The sequence below is a fragment of the Pelophylax lessonae genome, assembly GCF_965119305.1.
Source record: "Pelophylax lessonae genome assembly, chromosome: 11".
NCBI classification, from domain to species: Eukaryota; Metazoa; Chordata; class Amphibia; order Anura; family Ranidae; genus Pelophylax; species Pelophylax lessonae.
Genome location: NC_138778.1, coordinates 188,527,181 through 188,541,032, shown reverse-complemented (window position 1 = coordinate 188,541,032; position 13,852 = coordinate 188,527,181). Strand labels below are relative to the sequence as shown.

Genomic DNA, 13,852 nt, shown 5'->3' with positions numbered 1-13,852 from the left:
TGCTGTTCTTATGTTGTGTGTTTTTTTTTTTTTAAAAGGTGTTGCTGAATTGTAAAATATGTTTGAATTTTTAGGTCTCCTAATTCTCTATTCACATAAATTGGTTCTTCGGGTTTTTTCAAACAGTGTGAGTCTCAAGCCCCGTACACACGCACCGATTGTTGGCCGTAAATTTTCAGCCAACGTCCGATCGGCCGATTGTCGGCTTGTTAGTATGATGTTTCCGACAACCGACTGCGACTTTTCAGCCGAACAAAATCTGGTGTGCATGCTATAAAATTTTGTTGGCCGTCAACAGAACGGCTGCTTGTTCGTCAGTCAGTACAGATTTCGCCAGACAAAAATCAGATGAGCAAGACTGGGCATGCTCAGAGAAGAAAAAAAAAAAACACACGAAAAGTAAACCAGCACATGACATCACTTCTGAAGTTGGTTGTTGTTAGCTGACAAAATTCATGTGAGGTCTAGAGCACATTTCAACCAACACAACAACACTGGACAAAAGTTGGCCGAATGTTGCGTGTGTACGAGGCATTAGTCTACATTCTCAGTTCTCAGCAGCTTTGCTAAAAACCATTTCATGTTAGGCGCTATTCGCACACAGTTGGATGATTGCTGGCTGTGCGAACAGTCCCAAATAGCTGTGGCCGCCGACAGCCTGTCATTGCAGTGTACAGACTATTTGCACACAGCTGTCAATCTCAGCTGCAGGAATTAATCTTTTGCTGCTGGGATTCACAGCGTAGAAAAAATCCTGGGCAAATGAAGCCTTGTATGGTGCTCCTGGCCCCTTTTAAAGAGTGAATGTATATTTGTTTTGTGTGGCTGTTGATTAGCTGGGTTCTCTCTTTCAGATTCCACTGGTGAGCTACCTCTGTCACAATTTCCATTCAGGCATTAGAAATCCAAGTGATAGATTCTACACCCATAGAATAAACAGAGAACTGAGAAAGGGGTGGTAGGAGTCCAGCTGAAATGTACATGACCTACTGCAAGGCAATATTACCAATGCATTCTCTTTATGTAGTCTGTAAATTCATTTAGGAGATTTAACCAATTTGTAATGGTTAGAGCTGCCCCTCAACTTTACAATTCTTTATATGTGTGCTAGTAGACCTAAACATCTTGATGTGGTTATTTCATCATGGGTGTCCTCAAGCCATATAACAAACCCGACTCATGCAGATCTATTATTTTTTTTTTCTGTGGCCTTATCCCATATACACAGTTTTCCATGCTAGCTCGATGTAACCCCATACAGATAGTTGTACACACACTTTGCCTCTATACATTTTAAGGGATTTTACTAGTTATTGGATTTGTACACCGAGGCTCACTTAAAGAGGAAGTAAACCCTCCTCTGACACTTGTACCTATAGGTAAGCCCATATTAAGGCTTACCTATAGGTAATGTAAATATCTCCTAAACATGTATCGTTTAGGAGATATTTACATTTGATGCAGCCAGTGACGTCACTGGCGCATGCGCTCTGAAGGAACGGCCGCTCGTGATCCCGGAAGATGGGCGACTGGACATGTCGCCCGTCATAGAGGTAAGAGAGCGGTGCGGCGAGGGCTCGTTCTAAGGTAAGTATTTGATAATGAGCTAGTATGTGATGCATACTAGCTCATTATGGGTTTCTCAGGATGTAAAGAAAAAAAAAAAAAAGTTTTTCTCGGTTTACAACCTCTTTAAAAGGCAATAGCATGGCTACGTCACCACCATCCTGCTGCTTTAAAAAAAAAAAAAAAGGGCACATTTATAAAAGTATAGTGATGTCTTTCCCATACAAGTCTATGGGAACATAAAACCCACTTGAAGTGTGACAAATGCACCCCTCCATGAATTCTGAAGAAGTGTCTCAAACTGTTGTCATCAATACACGCTCTTACAGATGTATGCAGTTGGCTTCAGGACTTTGAAGCTGATGGAGCCCAACAGAATTGAATAAAAAGGACTTTAAAACAAAATGCTGAGCAGAGAGCCTGATCATGGGACCTCTACTTCCACCACACAGAGGAGCGGAACTAGATGGGACAATTTCTTTATTAACTGAACAGGCTGCGCATAGCAGTGCACATTGGAGAGCAGGTAGTGTTATCTGCTCTCCTTATTATTATTAATGAGCACCAGAAACACTCTAGTTTGTTGGGCTGCATAACTTAGGCTGGCCATACATTATACAATTTTCTTCAGATTTTCCTTCAACTATGTAGTACAAAGGCTTGCCTAATTGGATACAATTGGAAGTGTTGTTTAGTTTTGACCTCATAGTATATGGTTTTTGGTAAATCGAACAGAAAATTGAACATGTATGGCCAACCTAAGAAAGATAATGTGGTGGAATATTAACTCTGTTCATCAACAGACTAGCTGAACAAAAATATTATACTATTCTTCTATACGTTAATGCCATGTGGCCTGCAGCAGGTTTTGTTTTGCTCATGTTATCTGATTAATCTACAATAAAGGCTGGAGATATATATATAAATAAATACACACACACACACATAGTATTGGGATGCCTCCCTTTACACGCACATGAACTTTAATGGCATCCCAGTATTAAGCCTCGTACACACGCACTGATTGTTGGCCGTGAATTTTCGGCCAACGTCTGATCGGCCGATTGTTGGTTTGTTAGTATGATGCTTCCGACAACCGACTGCAACTTTTCGGCCGAACAAAATCTGGTGTGCATGCTATAAAATTTTTGTTGGCCGTCAACACAACAACCCGATTGTTCGTCAGTCAGTACAGATTTCGACAGACAAAAATCAGATGAGCAAGACTGGGCATGCTCAAAGAAAAAACACACGGAAAGTCAACCATCACATGACATCACTTCTGAAGTTGGTTGTTGTTGGCTGAAAAAATTAGTGTGCAGTCTAGAGCACTTTTCAACCAACACAACAACACTGGACAAAAGACGGCCGATCGTTCGGCCAACAATCGGTGCGTGTGTATGAGGCTTTAGTCTGTAGGGTTCAATATTGAGTTGGCCCACCCTTTGCAGCTTCAACTCTTCAGGGAAGGCTGTCCACAAGGTTTAGGAGTGTGTTTATGGGAATGTTTTACCAGTCTTCCAGAAGCGCATTTGTGAGATCAGGCAATAATGTTGGATGAGAAGGCCTGGCTTACAGTCTCTGCTCGAATTCATCCCAAAGGTGTTTTATCAGGTTGAGGTCAGGACTCTGTGCAGGCCAGTGAAGTTCCTCCACCCCAAAAGCTCATCTATGTCTTTATGGACCTTGCTTTACACTGGTCCAAATCATTTGGTGGACGGGGATTATGGTGTGGGGTTGTTTTTTCAGGGCTTGGCCCCTTAGTTCCAGTGAAGGGAACTGTTAAGGCATCACCATATCAAAACATTTTGGACAACTTCATAGTCCCAACTTTATGGGAACAGTTTGGGGATGGTCCCTTCCTGTTCCAACATGTCTGCACACCAGTGCGCAAAGCAAGGTCCCTAAAGACACAGTGGAGGAACTTGACTGGCCTGCACAAAGTCCTGACCTCAACCCGACAGAACGACTTTGGGATGAATTAGTGTGCAGACTGCGAGTCAGGCCTTCCCTCCAACATCAGTGCCTGACCTAACAAATGTGCTTCTGGAAGAATGGTCAAACATTCCCATAGACACACTCCTAAACCTTCCCAGAATAGTTAAAGCTGTGAAGGTTGGGCCAACTCAATATTGAACCCTACAGACTTAAGCCCCGTACACACGCACAGATTGTTGGCCAACGTCCGATCGGCCGCTTGTAGGCTTGTTAGTATGATGCTTCCGACAACCAACTGCGAATTTTCGGCCGAAAAAAAATCTGGTGTGCATGCTATAAAATTTTTGTTGGCCAACAACATAACGGCCGATTGTTCCTCAGTCAGTACAGATTTCGGCCGACAAAAATCTGATGAGCAAGACTTGGCATGCTCAAAGAAAAAACACACGGAAAGTAAACCATCACATGACATCACTTCTGAAGTTGGTTTTTGTTGGCCAACAAAAGTCCAGTGCAAGTCTAGAGCACATTTCAACCAACAAACACTGGACAAAAGTTGGCCAACAATCTGTGCCTGTGTACGGAGCTCAAGACTGGGATGCAATTAAGGTTTGTGTGTGTGTATACAGTATATATATAAAGGCAGGTGTCCCAATACTTTTGACAATAGTGTATGACTGATGTGATTCAAGGGTGCAATGTGACAAGAGAGTCAAGCCACCTCATCCTTCCCACTAATGAATGCTTCCTATCCCTACACCATGCAGCTCTGTACAATGAGGCTGATCCTTTCCTTAGTGAGATAATTAGGTGCAGTGGGTTCAACGAATGGTAAAGTTTCACCACCCAATTGGATTTGTTAATTAAAGCAGAACTTCAACCAAAAGGGGAAGTTTCACTTGTTTGCATTCTCCCCAACCCCCCCCCCCCCCCTTTTCTGCCACATTTGGCTTTTTTTTGTGGTGGGGTAGAGGAGGTAACTGGCTTTTAACATGTTCCTGCTCCCACTGCAATTTCCGCAGTGCTACCCCCCCCCCCCCCCCGTCATGTTCTGGGACATATCACAGGTCCAAGATGACTGTGGGACCACTCACAAGGCACAGCGTGGCTCGCGCATGCATAGTTGGAGGCCGGCTGTGAAGCGGCAAGGCTTCACTGCCTGTTTCCCTTACTTGAGATACCGACTCCTGCACCCAAAGCCGATTGAGGAATCTGCTCGGGTTAGGACATTGTGGGCTCCCTGGACAGGTAAGTGTCCTTATATTAAAAGGCAGCAGCTACAGTATGTGTAGCTGCTGACATCTAAGTTTTGGAGGAAGACTGGCGCTTCTCTTTAAAGTTTATAATTTCCCTAAAAGGGCCCACATTTTAAATCAGATTCCCGAGCACAGAATGTCCATCAATGGGCCTAAAGCCCCGTACACACGTACCGATCGTCGGCCGAACGATCGGCCGTCTTTTGTCCGAGGGCTGTCTTGTCTGTTGAAAAGTGCAAAAGACTGTACATGAATTTTGTCGGCCAACATCAGCCAACTGTAGAAGTGATGTCATGGGATGGTTAACTTTCCTTGTCTTTTTCTTTTCTGAGCATGCCCAGTCTTGCAAATCTGCTGTCTGTTGGCCGAAATCTGTACTGACTGGCGAACAATCGGCCGTTCTGGTGTTGGCCAACAAAAATTTTAATGCTTGCACGACAGATTCTGTTCGGCCAAAAATGCGCTGTCGGAAGCATCATACTAACAAGCCTACAATCGGCCGATCGGTCGCCAGACGAATCTTTACAGCCAACAACCGGTACGTGTGTACGGGGCTTAAATCAGAGCACTGCAAAGTCCCAATCGCCATCCTGAAGGTGTCTTTCATCAGGTGACACCTGATCATCCCCCCTACTGCAACATCCAGCTGGGGAAAGACAAAGAAGAAACATTGCTGCAGTACAAGTTAGGGATGAGATTTCCTACAGAGATCCATGTCTAATCTGTCAGGATTATACTACAATCACTAGCATCATTTTCCTAAAGGCTTCACACAGCCAAATAGTAAAAGCCCTCAAACCTCTATCTTGGATACAGCGCACCCCCCTAAGAAAAGCCTGCAGCTGTTTTGTGGGGTATTTTATTTGATTGTAAACCTCTGCGTGTCTACCAGCCTCAAGTCTAAACCTTGGATGAACCTGTTGTGAACATGTGCACAGACACAAGTCATATGGTGTATTATACATTGATATGGAGACTCTCTGTTACACATTCTATTGCCAAAATAAAAAATAATTTTAAATACTTTCACCCAATTCTTCCTAATCTTCTGTAATGATCACCACTGGCAAACAAATAATATGGGAATAATTGCATGCAATTGGTTTTAAAGCTGAATTCAAGGCAAACTGCTTAATACATAGAGGACATATTTGGAGCTGTTTTACCCATCAGAGGGGTTTGATTTCTGCTCATCCAGTCCTGAGATTTACACAGCTCTGCTACAAAGCACAGCCCTATCTGGCAGGGTAAGAGACACAATTTTTCTCTGCTGCAGTTAATGCTTACTGGTCAGGTCTTGTTTTACGGCAAGTAAAAGCTCACATATATTTATCTTGTGTATCTAGCGGTTTGCCTGGAGCCCACCTTTAAAATATACCCATCACCTGAAAAGCCTGGGTTAAAAAAAAAAAAAAAAAACTCTAAAAAGGATTCTTGCTTTTACACATCATCTAACACCTTATAGAAACAATATCTAAAGTTTTTATTCATTTAAAAAAAAAAAAGGAAAAATAGAAGTCAGGAAATGGCAGTTGCGTTATCCTTCTTCAGGAGAATCACATTCTTCATGATCAGCCTTGTGCTTCTCCATCTTTGCAATCAATTCTGGTAAAAAAAAAAAAAAGACAATTAGTGCATATACTGTACCTAGCAATTTACCAGAACAATCAATTAAAGGTTCACAGATTTTTATTAATGGATTACACACAAAGTGGGTGATTTGATTTTTTTACAATGTATCCACACTTGCTGACCAAGCCTTTTTCTGACACGTGTTTAAAAGTAAAAATCAGTATTTTTTGCTAGAAAATTACTTGAAACATTTATATATATATATTTTTTTTTTAGCCGAGACCCTAGAGCAGGGGTCTTCAAAATATGGCCCTCCAGTTGTTCAGGAACTACAATTCCTATCATGCCTAGCCATAGCTGTGAATGTCAAAGTTTTGCAATGCCTCATGGGATGTGTAGTTTCGCAACAGCTGGAGGGCCGTAGTTTGAGGATCCCTGGCCTAGAGAATAAAATGGCGGTTGTTGCAATTTTATGTCACACTGTTTTTCTGCAGCACTTTTTCAGATGCATTTTTAGGGAAATAATACACTTTAACCACCTCTTGCAAGCCGTATAGACAAAGGACAGCGGCAGGGTGGCTCTTGTTTTGTGATAAAATTGTCTCACTTTCGTCGTACGCCTACAGCGATCGGCGGCACGCTGTATGCCTGGGACATGGTGCATCCTCGATCTCAGTAAAGGAGCCGATGATGCAATCAGCTGTGTCCAATCACATGTAAACAAGGAAATGCCAGTTATGGTCTTTGCTCTCCTCACACTGGCAATGTGAGGAGAGCCGATTAGTGGCATTTCCTCATAGGGAAGACCTGCACTGATCACCAGTGATGCCAATAGGTGCTGCCTCATCAGTGAAGGAGAAAAATAACCTATTTACAAATTTTTCTAACAAAAACTCTTTCAAAATGTTTGGTCTTTTTTTCAGCAAAAAGTAAAAAAAAAAAAAAACACATTGGTGATTAAATACCTCCAAAACAAAGCTCCGTCTCAAAAAAAAAAATGCAAAAAAAAATCGGATTTTTGTAAGATCTTACCGTAAAATCCTTTTCTCTTAAGCTCATTGACAGACGTAGTCTTCTTTATTCACAAGAACTGGGTTATGCTGCCCTCTACAGGAGTAGGACTAGGCAGAAAGAAAAAACGTTCTGGCTCCACCCTAGGGGCAGTCCCAGAGGGTATATCCTCTTCCTGTCTGCTACAGAGAATCAGTTCTGTCCCAAAGCAGCAACAGAGAATTTAACCCAACCCAACTCAATGATAGAGGGGCGGGTACTACGTCTGTCAATGAGCTTAAGAGAAAAGGATTTTACGGTAAGATCTTACAAAAATCCGATTTTCTCTGTCGCTCATTGACAGACGTAGTCTTCTTGATTCACAAGAACTGGGACATCCAGTAGCAGTGCCACAAATGAGGGGTGGGATTGACCGAAATCAAAATCCAAACTAGAAGGCCCAACCGGAGCCAACCAGAAGTATCAAAGGACTCATCGAGTAAACAGATGAGACCTACCCCACAAATCCTCGAGGTAGACCAACAGTCTCCTCAAACAGTGGCCTGCAGGAACCTTGCGGCCAGAAGAGGCATCTGACGATGCCATCACATAAACCTTATACAATATTGTAAAGGTATGAACCGACGACTAAACAGTCGCCTTGAAAACCTGAACCACTGACGCCTGATGGCGGAAGGCCCAGGAAACACTAAGCGCCCGAGTAGAATGCGCCTTAACAGGGAACGGGGGATCCCGACCCTTAGATAAAATAAGCCTATACCACCGTCTGTCTGATCCATCTAAAGATGGTCGCAGCAGAACAGGCAACCCCTTCTTAGGGCCATCCGTGATCACAAACTGTGAATCCGTCTTACAAATTGAATCCGTAGTATTCAAATATATCCTGATCGCCCGAACTACATCCAAGGAATGCCATGCAAATTCTCGAGGATGATTGGGCTAAGGACATAGGAAGGACAATACACTGTCCTCATTCAATGAAACTTTGAAACCACCTTAGGAAGGAAGGATGGATTCGGATGAAGAACAACCTTATCCCTATGAACCACCAGATCTGGGGAACAACAGGATAATGCAGCCAGTTCTGACACCCTGCGTGCAGAAGTGATAGCCACCAAGAAGACCACCTTCTGGGATAAAGTAAGCAAGGGAATCTCCCTGATATTTTCAAAGGGAGGTGTCTGAAGAACCGACAGCACCAAATTAAGATCCCAGGATGGTAACGGCGCGTGCACTGGCGGAGCCAGGTGTCGCACCCCCTGGATGAAATTCCGCACCAAGGAATGAGTAGACAAAGGCTTCTGAAAGAAGATAGCAAATGCTGAAACCAGACCCTTGATAACACTCAAGGCCAGCTTCTGCTCAACTCCCTGTTGCAGAAAAGCCAATATTCGGGCTATCGAATAAAGATGTAGATGGAACCCAAGGGATTCACACCACACAATATAAGACTTCCATGTACGATGATAATCTTTCTGGAAGTCGCTTTCCTTGTTTTAACTAGAGTAGGAATAACTGAAGCTGACAATCCCTTGTCCTTCAGCACCTGGGTCTCAATAACCAGGCCGTTTAAAACCAGCGATCGTAAAGCAGGATGGAAGATCGGTCCCTGAGACAGTAGATCCTCCCTGAGAGGAAGTCTCCACGGGACGTCCGCCACCAGTCTGACCAAGTCGGCGTATCAAGCTCGACGAGGCCAGTCCGGAGCTGCCAGGATTACTGGAATTCCTTCCTCCTCTATCCTGCGAAGAAGTCTTGGCAGTAACCCAAGAGGAGGGAAGGCATACATTAGCTGGTATTGCCCCCACGGGGTGACCAGTGCGTCTGCGGTCTCTGCTAGAGGATCGCGGGAGCGAGCCACGAATCTCTGTACTTTTCTGTTGAATCGTGATGCCAACAGATCCACATCCGGGGTGCCCCACCGTAGGCACAACTGGTGGAAAACTTCTGGATGGAGGGACCATTCCCCCTGATCCGGAGTCTGACGGCTGAGATAATCTGCCTGCCAATTTTCCACCCCCGGAATGAACACCGCAGAGATAGCTGGAACAAATCGTTCCGCCCAGCGAAGAATGCAAGCCACTTCTTTGGCCGCTCGGACACTCTTGGTGCCCCCCTGGTGATTGACATAAGCCACGGCCGTGGCGTTGTCCAACTGGATCCGAACCGGGCTGCCCTGGAGCTGCTCGGTCCAGTGAATCAGACAAAGTCTGATCGCTCTCAGTTCCAATACATTTTGGATTCTTCCGGGGACCAAAGTCCCTGAACGGATAACTGACCGAGAATTCCTCCCCATCCGGATAGGCTGGCATCCGTGGTCACTATCGTCCAATATATTGGCAGAAATGACTTTCCCTGGCTGAGCATCGGAGACCGAAGCCACCAGACCAGAGACTCTCTGGTCTGTTTGCTCAATTGGATCCGATAGTCCAGGGACTCCGGATTCCGATTCCATCTGAGAAGAATCTCTTGCTGAAGAATTCGGGTATGGGACTGGGCAAATGGGACTGCTTCGAAGGAAGCCACCATCAACCCCAGAACCCTCATGCAAGTCCGAAGGGAAGACCAGCTGTTGGATAGTAACAACTGGACTGCTGATTGAATCTTTCGGAGTTTCCCTACCGGAAGGAAAACTCTTGTCCTGACTGTGTCTAGAATTAGACCCAGATATTCGAGCCTCTGGGTGGGAACCAGAAATGACTTTTGCTGGTTCACCAGCCACCCGAATTCCTGTAAAGAAATTATAGTAATTTCTATGTTTTGTAGCAGGGTCTGAGGAGACTCTGCATGAAGCAGGAGATCGTCTAGGTAACCTAGAATCGATATGCCTCTTTGGCGCAGTAGTGCCAACATTGGGGCCAACACCTTCGTGAAGACCCGAGGAGCCGTGGCGAAACCGAAAGGTAACGTCACAAACTGATAGTGGTTCTCTTCTACGGAAAAGCGTAGAAACCGCTGATATCCTGCGAAAATGGGAATGTGAAGATATGCGTCCTTGATGTCTATGGACGCTAGGACATCCCCTGGATGCAGGAAGGCTGCTACTGTGCGAATGGATTCCATCTTGAATTTCCTTATGTCGAGAAAGGAATTGAGTGCCCTTAAGTCCAGAATTGGACGCACTTTGCCCTCTTTCCTGGGTATTGTAAATAGGTTTGAATAAAAACCCTTGAAAACATTCTGTCCAAGGAACGTGGACTACCACTCCTTGTTGTAGTAGATCCGTGACTGCTCTCCGCAGATCTTCTAAACGATCCGGGGATAGTCGGATATTGGAAGGGAAGAATCGCGCCGGTGGGAGAGATCGAAACTCGATCTTGTACCCTGACCTTATGACTTCGCAAACCCACTTGTCCGGGATTCTGGAAAGCCATGGATCCGGGAACCGGCGAAGACGTCCCCCCACCCCAATTATGGGTGGGGGCGCACCTTCAGGCTTTGGATGATTTATCTACAGGTCTGGAGGGGGCGGGCTTTTGCTTGCCCGACCAACGTCCCCTGAAGCCTCCTGAAGGAGCTTTGGAGGACTTAATTTTTTCACCCGCGGGACAAAAAAACTTTTTTGTGAGCAGAGAAAGAAGGCCCTCGTCTTTGACGAGTTCCTTTACCCTTAACATCTTGCGGTAAAAAGGTGCTCTTTCTACCCGTGAGATCCTTAATGATCTCATCTAAGTTGGCTCCAAATAGACGCTCTCCTAAAAAGGGGATATTAGCTAATGCTTTTTTGGAACCTTGGTCGGCTAACCAACCTTTTAGCCACAGTGTACGCCTGAGAACCACTGCTGAAACTGATGCTCGCGCCAATAATGGAGTGGCGTCTAACGCCGCATCACACACAAACTGTAACCCCTGTATCATTTGTTCCAACAAATCTGATACCGCCTGAGGGACCTCTTCTAAGTCCCGGCGTAACCACTTGGTCCATTCAGTTACAGTCTGCGAAACCAGACCAATAGCAATTATTGGTCTGAAAGCTGATCCAATCAAGGAAAACAAGGTGCGAGACATAGCTTCTATCTTGCGATCCACTGGATCTTTAAAAGACGGAGCGTCTTCTAAAGGAATAACCGTGGCTTTATTGAATCTAGCAATTGGTGAATCCACCACAGGTGGTTTCTGTCCATTTCTTAATGAGGGTTTCCTCAACGGATAACGCCAGTTAATGCGTTTAGAAATAGCAGAGGTGCGTTTTGGCAGACTCCATTCCTCTTTGATTGGATTGCCAAAAAACATTTGGGTAATGGAAAAACCTTCGCCATTTTCATGCGTTTTTTAGTCCCAAAAGGGATTTCAGTTTCAGCTATTTCCAACGGAATACCCTGTAATCTTAAGGTTTCTTGAACAGATACAATGAGTGCGTTTACCAACGCTTCCTCTCGGGCTATGGCTGATGCCGAAACATCCTCCTCACTGTCTGAAGAGACAGGACCCGAGACACCAATCCCAGATGAAGTACCTGCAACTGCAGAAATAGGCTCAGAGTCTGAATCCGAAGTTTCAGATAATAAGGGGTTAGGCGGGGGTCGCTTTCTTGCGCCCTGTCAATGACAAGCCACTTCCACCCGGGACACAAAAGTTTCCATAATAGCTGACAATGATTCAACCATCAGTGGGGTGCTGGAGGATCCGGCAGACACCTCGAGGGGATCCGGTGGAGATACATGAGTGGCAGGGTCCATGTTAATTCAGGACACCTCTGCCAGAAAAAACAAAAAACTTTTTTTTTTTTTATGTGTCTCCCCCTAGCGCAATAGCGCCCCTCAGAGTACCTGCTTCTCGATCCCCACAGAGAGAGAGGGGGACCCCCAAGGCTCACCACCCGATGCAGAGAAGTTTCCAACCAACTGCAGTCAGCGTCTGTCTTTTACAGACTGGAAGGAGCTGTTGCTTTTTCCCGGGTAGAAGGACGTGGCTCCGCCCCCTGTGTACGCCTTCCGGCGTTCCCAGCTCTCCACGAGGTAGCTGGGCTCATCAAACATGGCCGCCCCCATACAGGAGACAATAGACTCCAAAAACATGGCGGCCGGCGTGACCTGAGGACATACATGCACCTGGTCTACGGCAAAATGGCGGCGAACCGCCGAAATCGATTTTCCCAGCAAATCCACCTGCATCTCTGCTAAGTGGCGGTTTATCGATCTGCAGGAGGTACACTACAATTAAGGTAGGATTATACCTCCTATGTCTGCTGTAATACTACAGTCTGCTGGGTAGAGTGTTAGCTCTCAAACCAAGTCCACTTCCCACCAAACACATACTGTATTTACAAGGGGGACTTTTAGTGTCAGATATATACTGACCATGTATGGAGGGGCCCATAATTCATACTGCCTCATAACGAGGAAAAAAGGGAACGTTTACTCACCATACCGAACCGACAGGCACCCTCTCTTCACAATACCCTCTCCACCGGGGTGGGGGGTTGTGGACCACTCCGGACGCCTCGACTCTGTGGTTCCTGGCGTCCAAGCGAGACTTTTAACTCGCAAGGTCAGTCCCTCCAATGGGACTCCGTCGCGGCCGACCCAGCGCGGAGCTCTGGTCTGCACGTGCTCGTAGGCAGAAACCGGGGTGACCACTGGATCTCAACATCCAGCCCGTCGCCCGGCCCCGCATACTTACTTGAATGTGTCGCGGCCGACCAAGCGCAATGCAATGGTCTGCGCGCGCTCGTAGGCCGGCTGGGGTGACCACTAGTGTCGCCCAGTCCGGCGTTTTTGCTTGAAGATCTCACAGGAAAAAAACACTGGAGAAAACTACCTAAAAAATATTTTTTCTAAAGAAAAAATCTTGCCAGGACCAAAAAGATCCCAGCAAGGAACTTAGGTCCTTACTCCTGACTAGACAGAAAAAAACTGATTCTCTGTAGCAGACAGGAAGAGGATATACCCTCTGGGACTGCCCCTAGGGTGGAGCCAGAACGTTTTTTCTTTCTGCCTAGTCCTACTCCTGTAGAGGGCAGCATAACCCAGTTCTGGTGAATCAAGAAGACTACGTCTGTCAATGAGCGACAGAGAAATTTAATTTGGGTACAGTGCTGCATGACTGCGAAATTATCATTTAAAGTGCGACAGCACTGAAAGCTGAAAATTGGCCTCAGCGGGAAAGGGGTGAAAGTGCCCGGTATTGATGCAGTTAATAAATAAATACATTTAAAAAATATATATTATATTATATATATCCCAAATATTTTGTAAGATATGAAAGATGATCTTATACTGAGTGAATAGATACCGAACATGTCATGCTTTAAATTGTGCTCGCTTGTTCAATGGCGCTAAACTACGGTACTCTCCATAGGCGACCTTTTAAACATTTTTACAGGTTACCATTTTCGGGTAACAGAGGAGGTCTAGCGCTAAAATTATTGCGCTCACTCAAAAGTTCGTGTCAATACCTCACTTGTGTGGTGTGAACAGCGTTTACATATGTGGGCGTGACCTACGTATGCATTCACCACTGTGCGCAAGGACGTGGGGAGAGGGACGCTTTAAAACATTTTTATTACA

The 13,852-nt window shown here is 45.4% G+C and overlaps 1 protein-coding gene across 1 annotated transcript in view; it reads right to left on the bottom strand.

The window, feature by feature from the left end:
• Positions 1-6,280: 6,280 nt before the first annotated feature.
• Positions 6,281-13,852, bottom strand: part of RNF113A (ring finger protein 113A) — a 30,254-nt gene continuing 22,682 nt past the window's right edge. Inside the window, exon 10 of the mRNA XM_082272976.1 lies at positions 6,281-6,365. Coding sequence (XP_082129102.1) covers positions 6,298-6,365 — 68 coding nt within the window. The 3' untranslated portion in view covers positions 6,281-6,297. The remainder of the gene's footprint in view (positions 6,366-13,852) is intronic.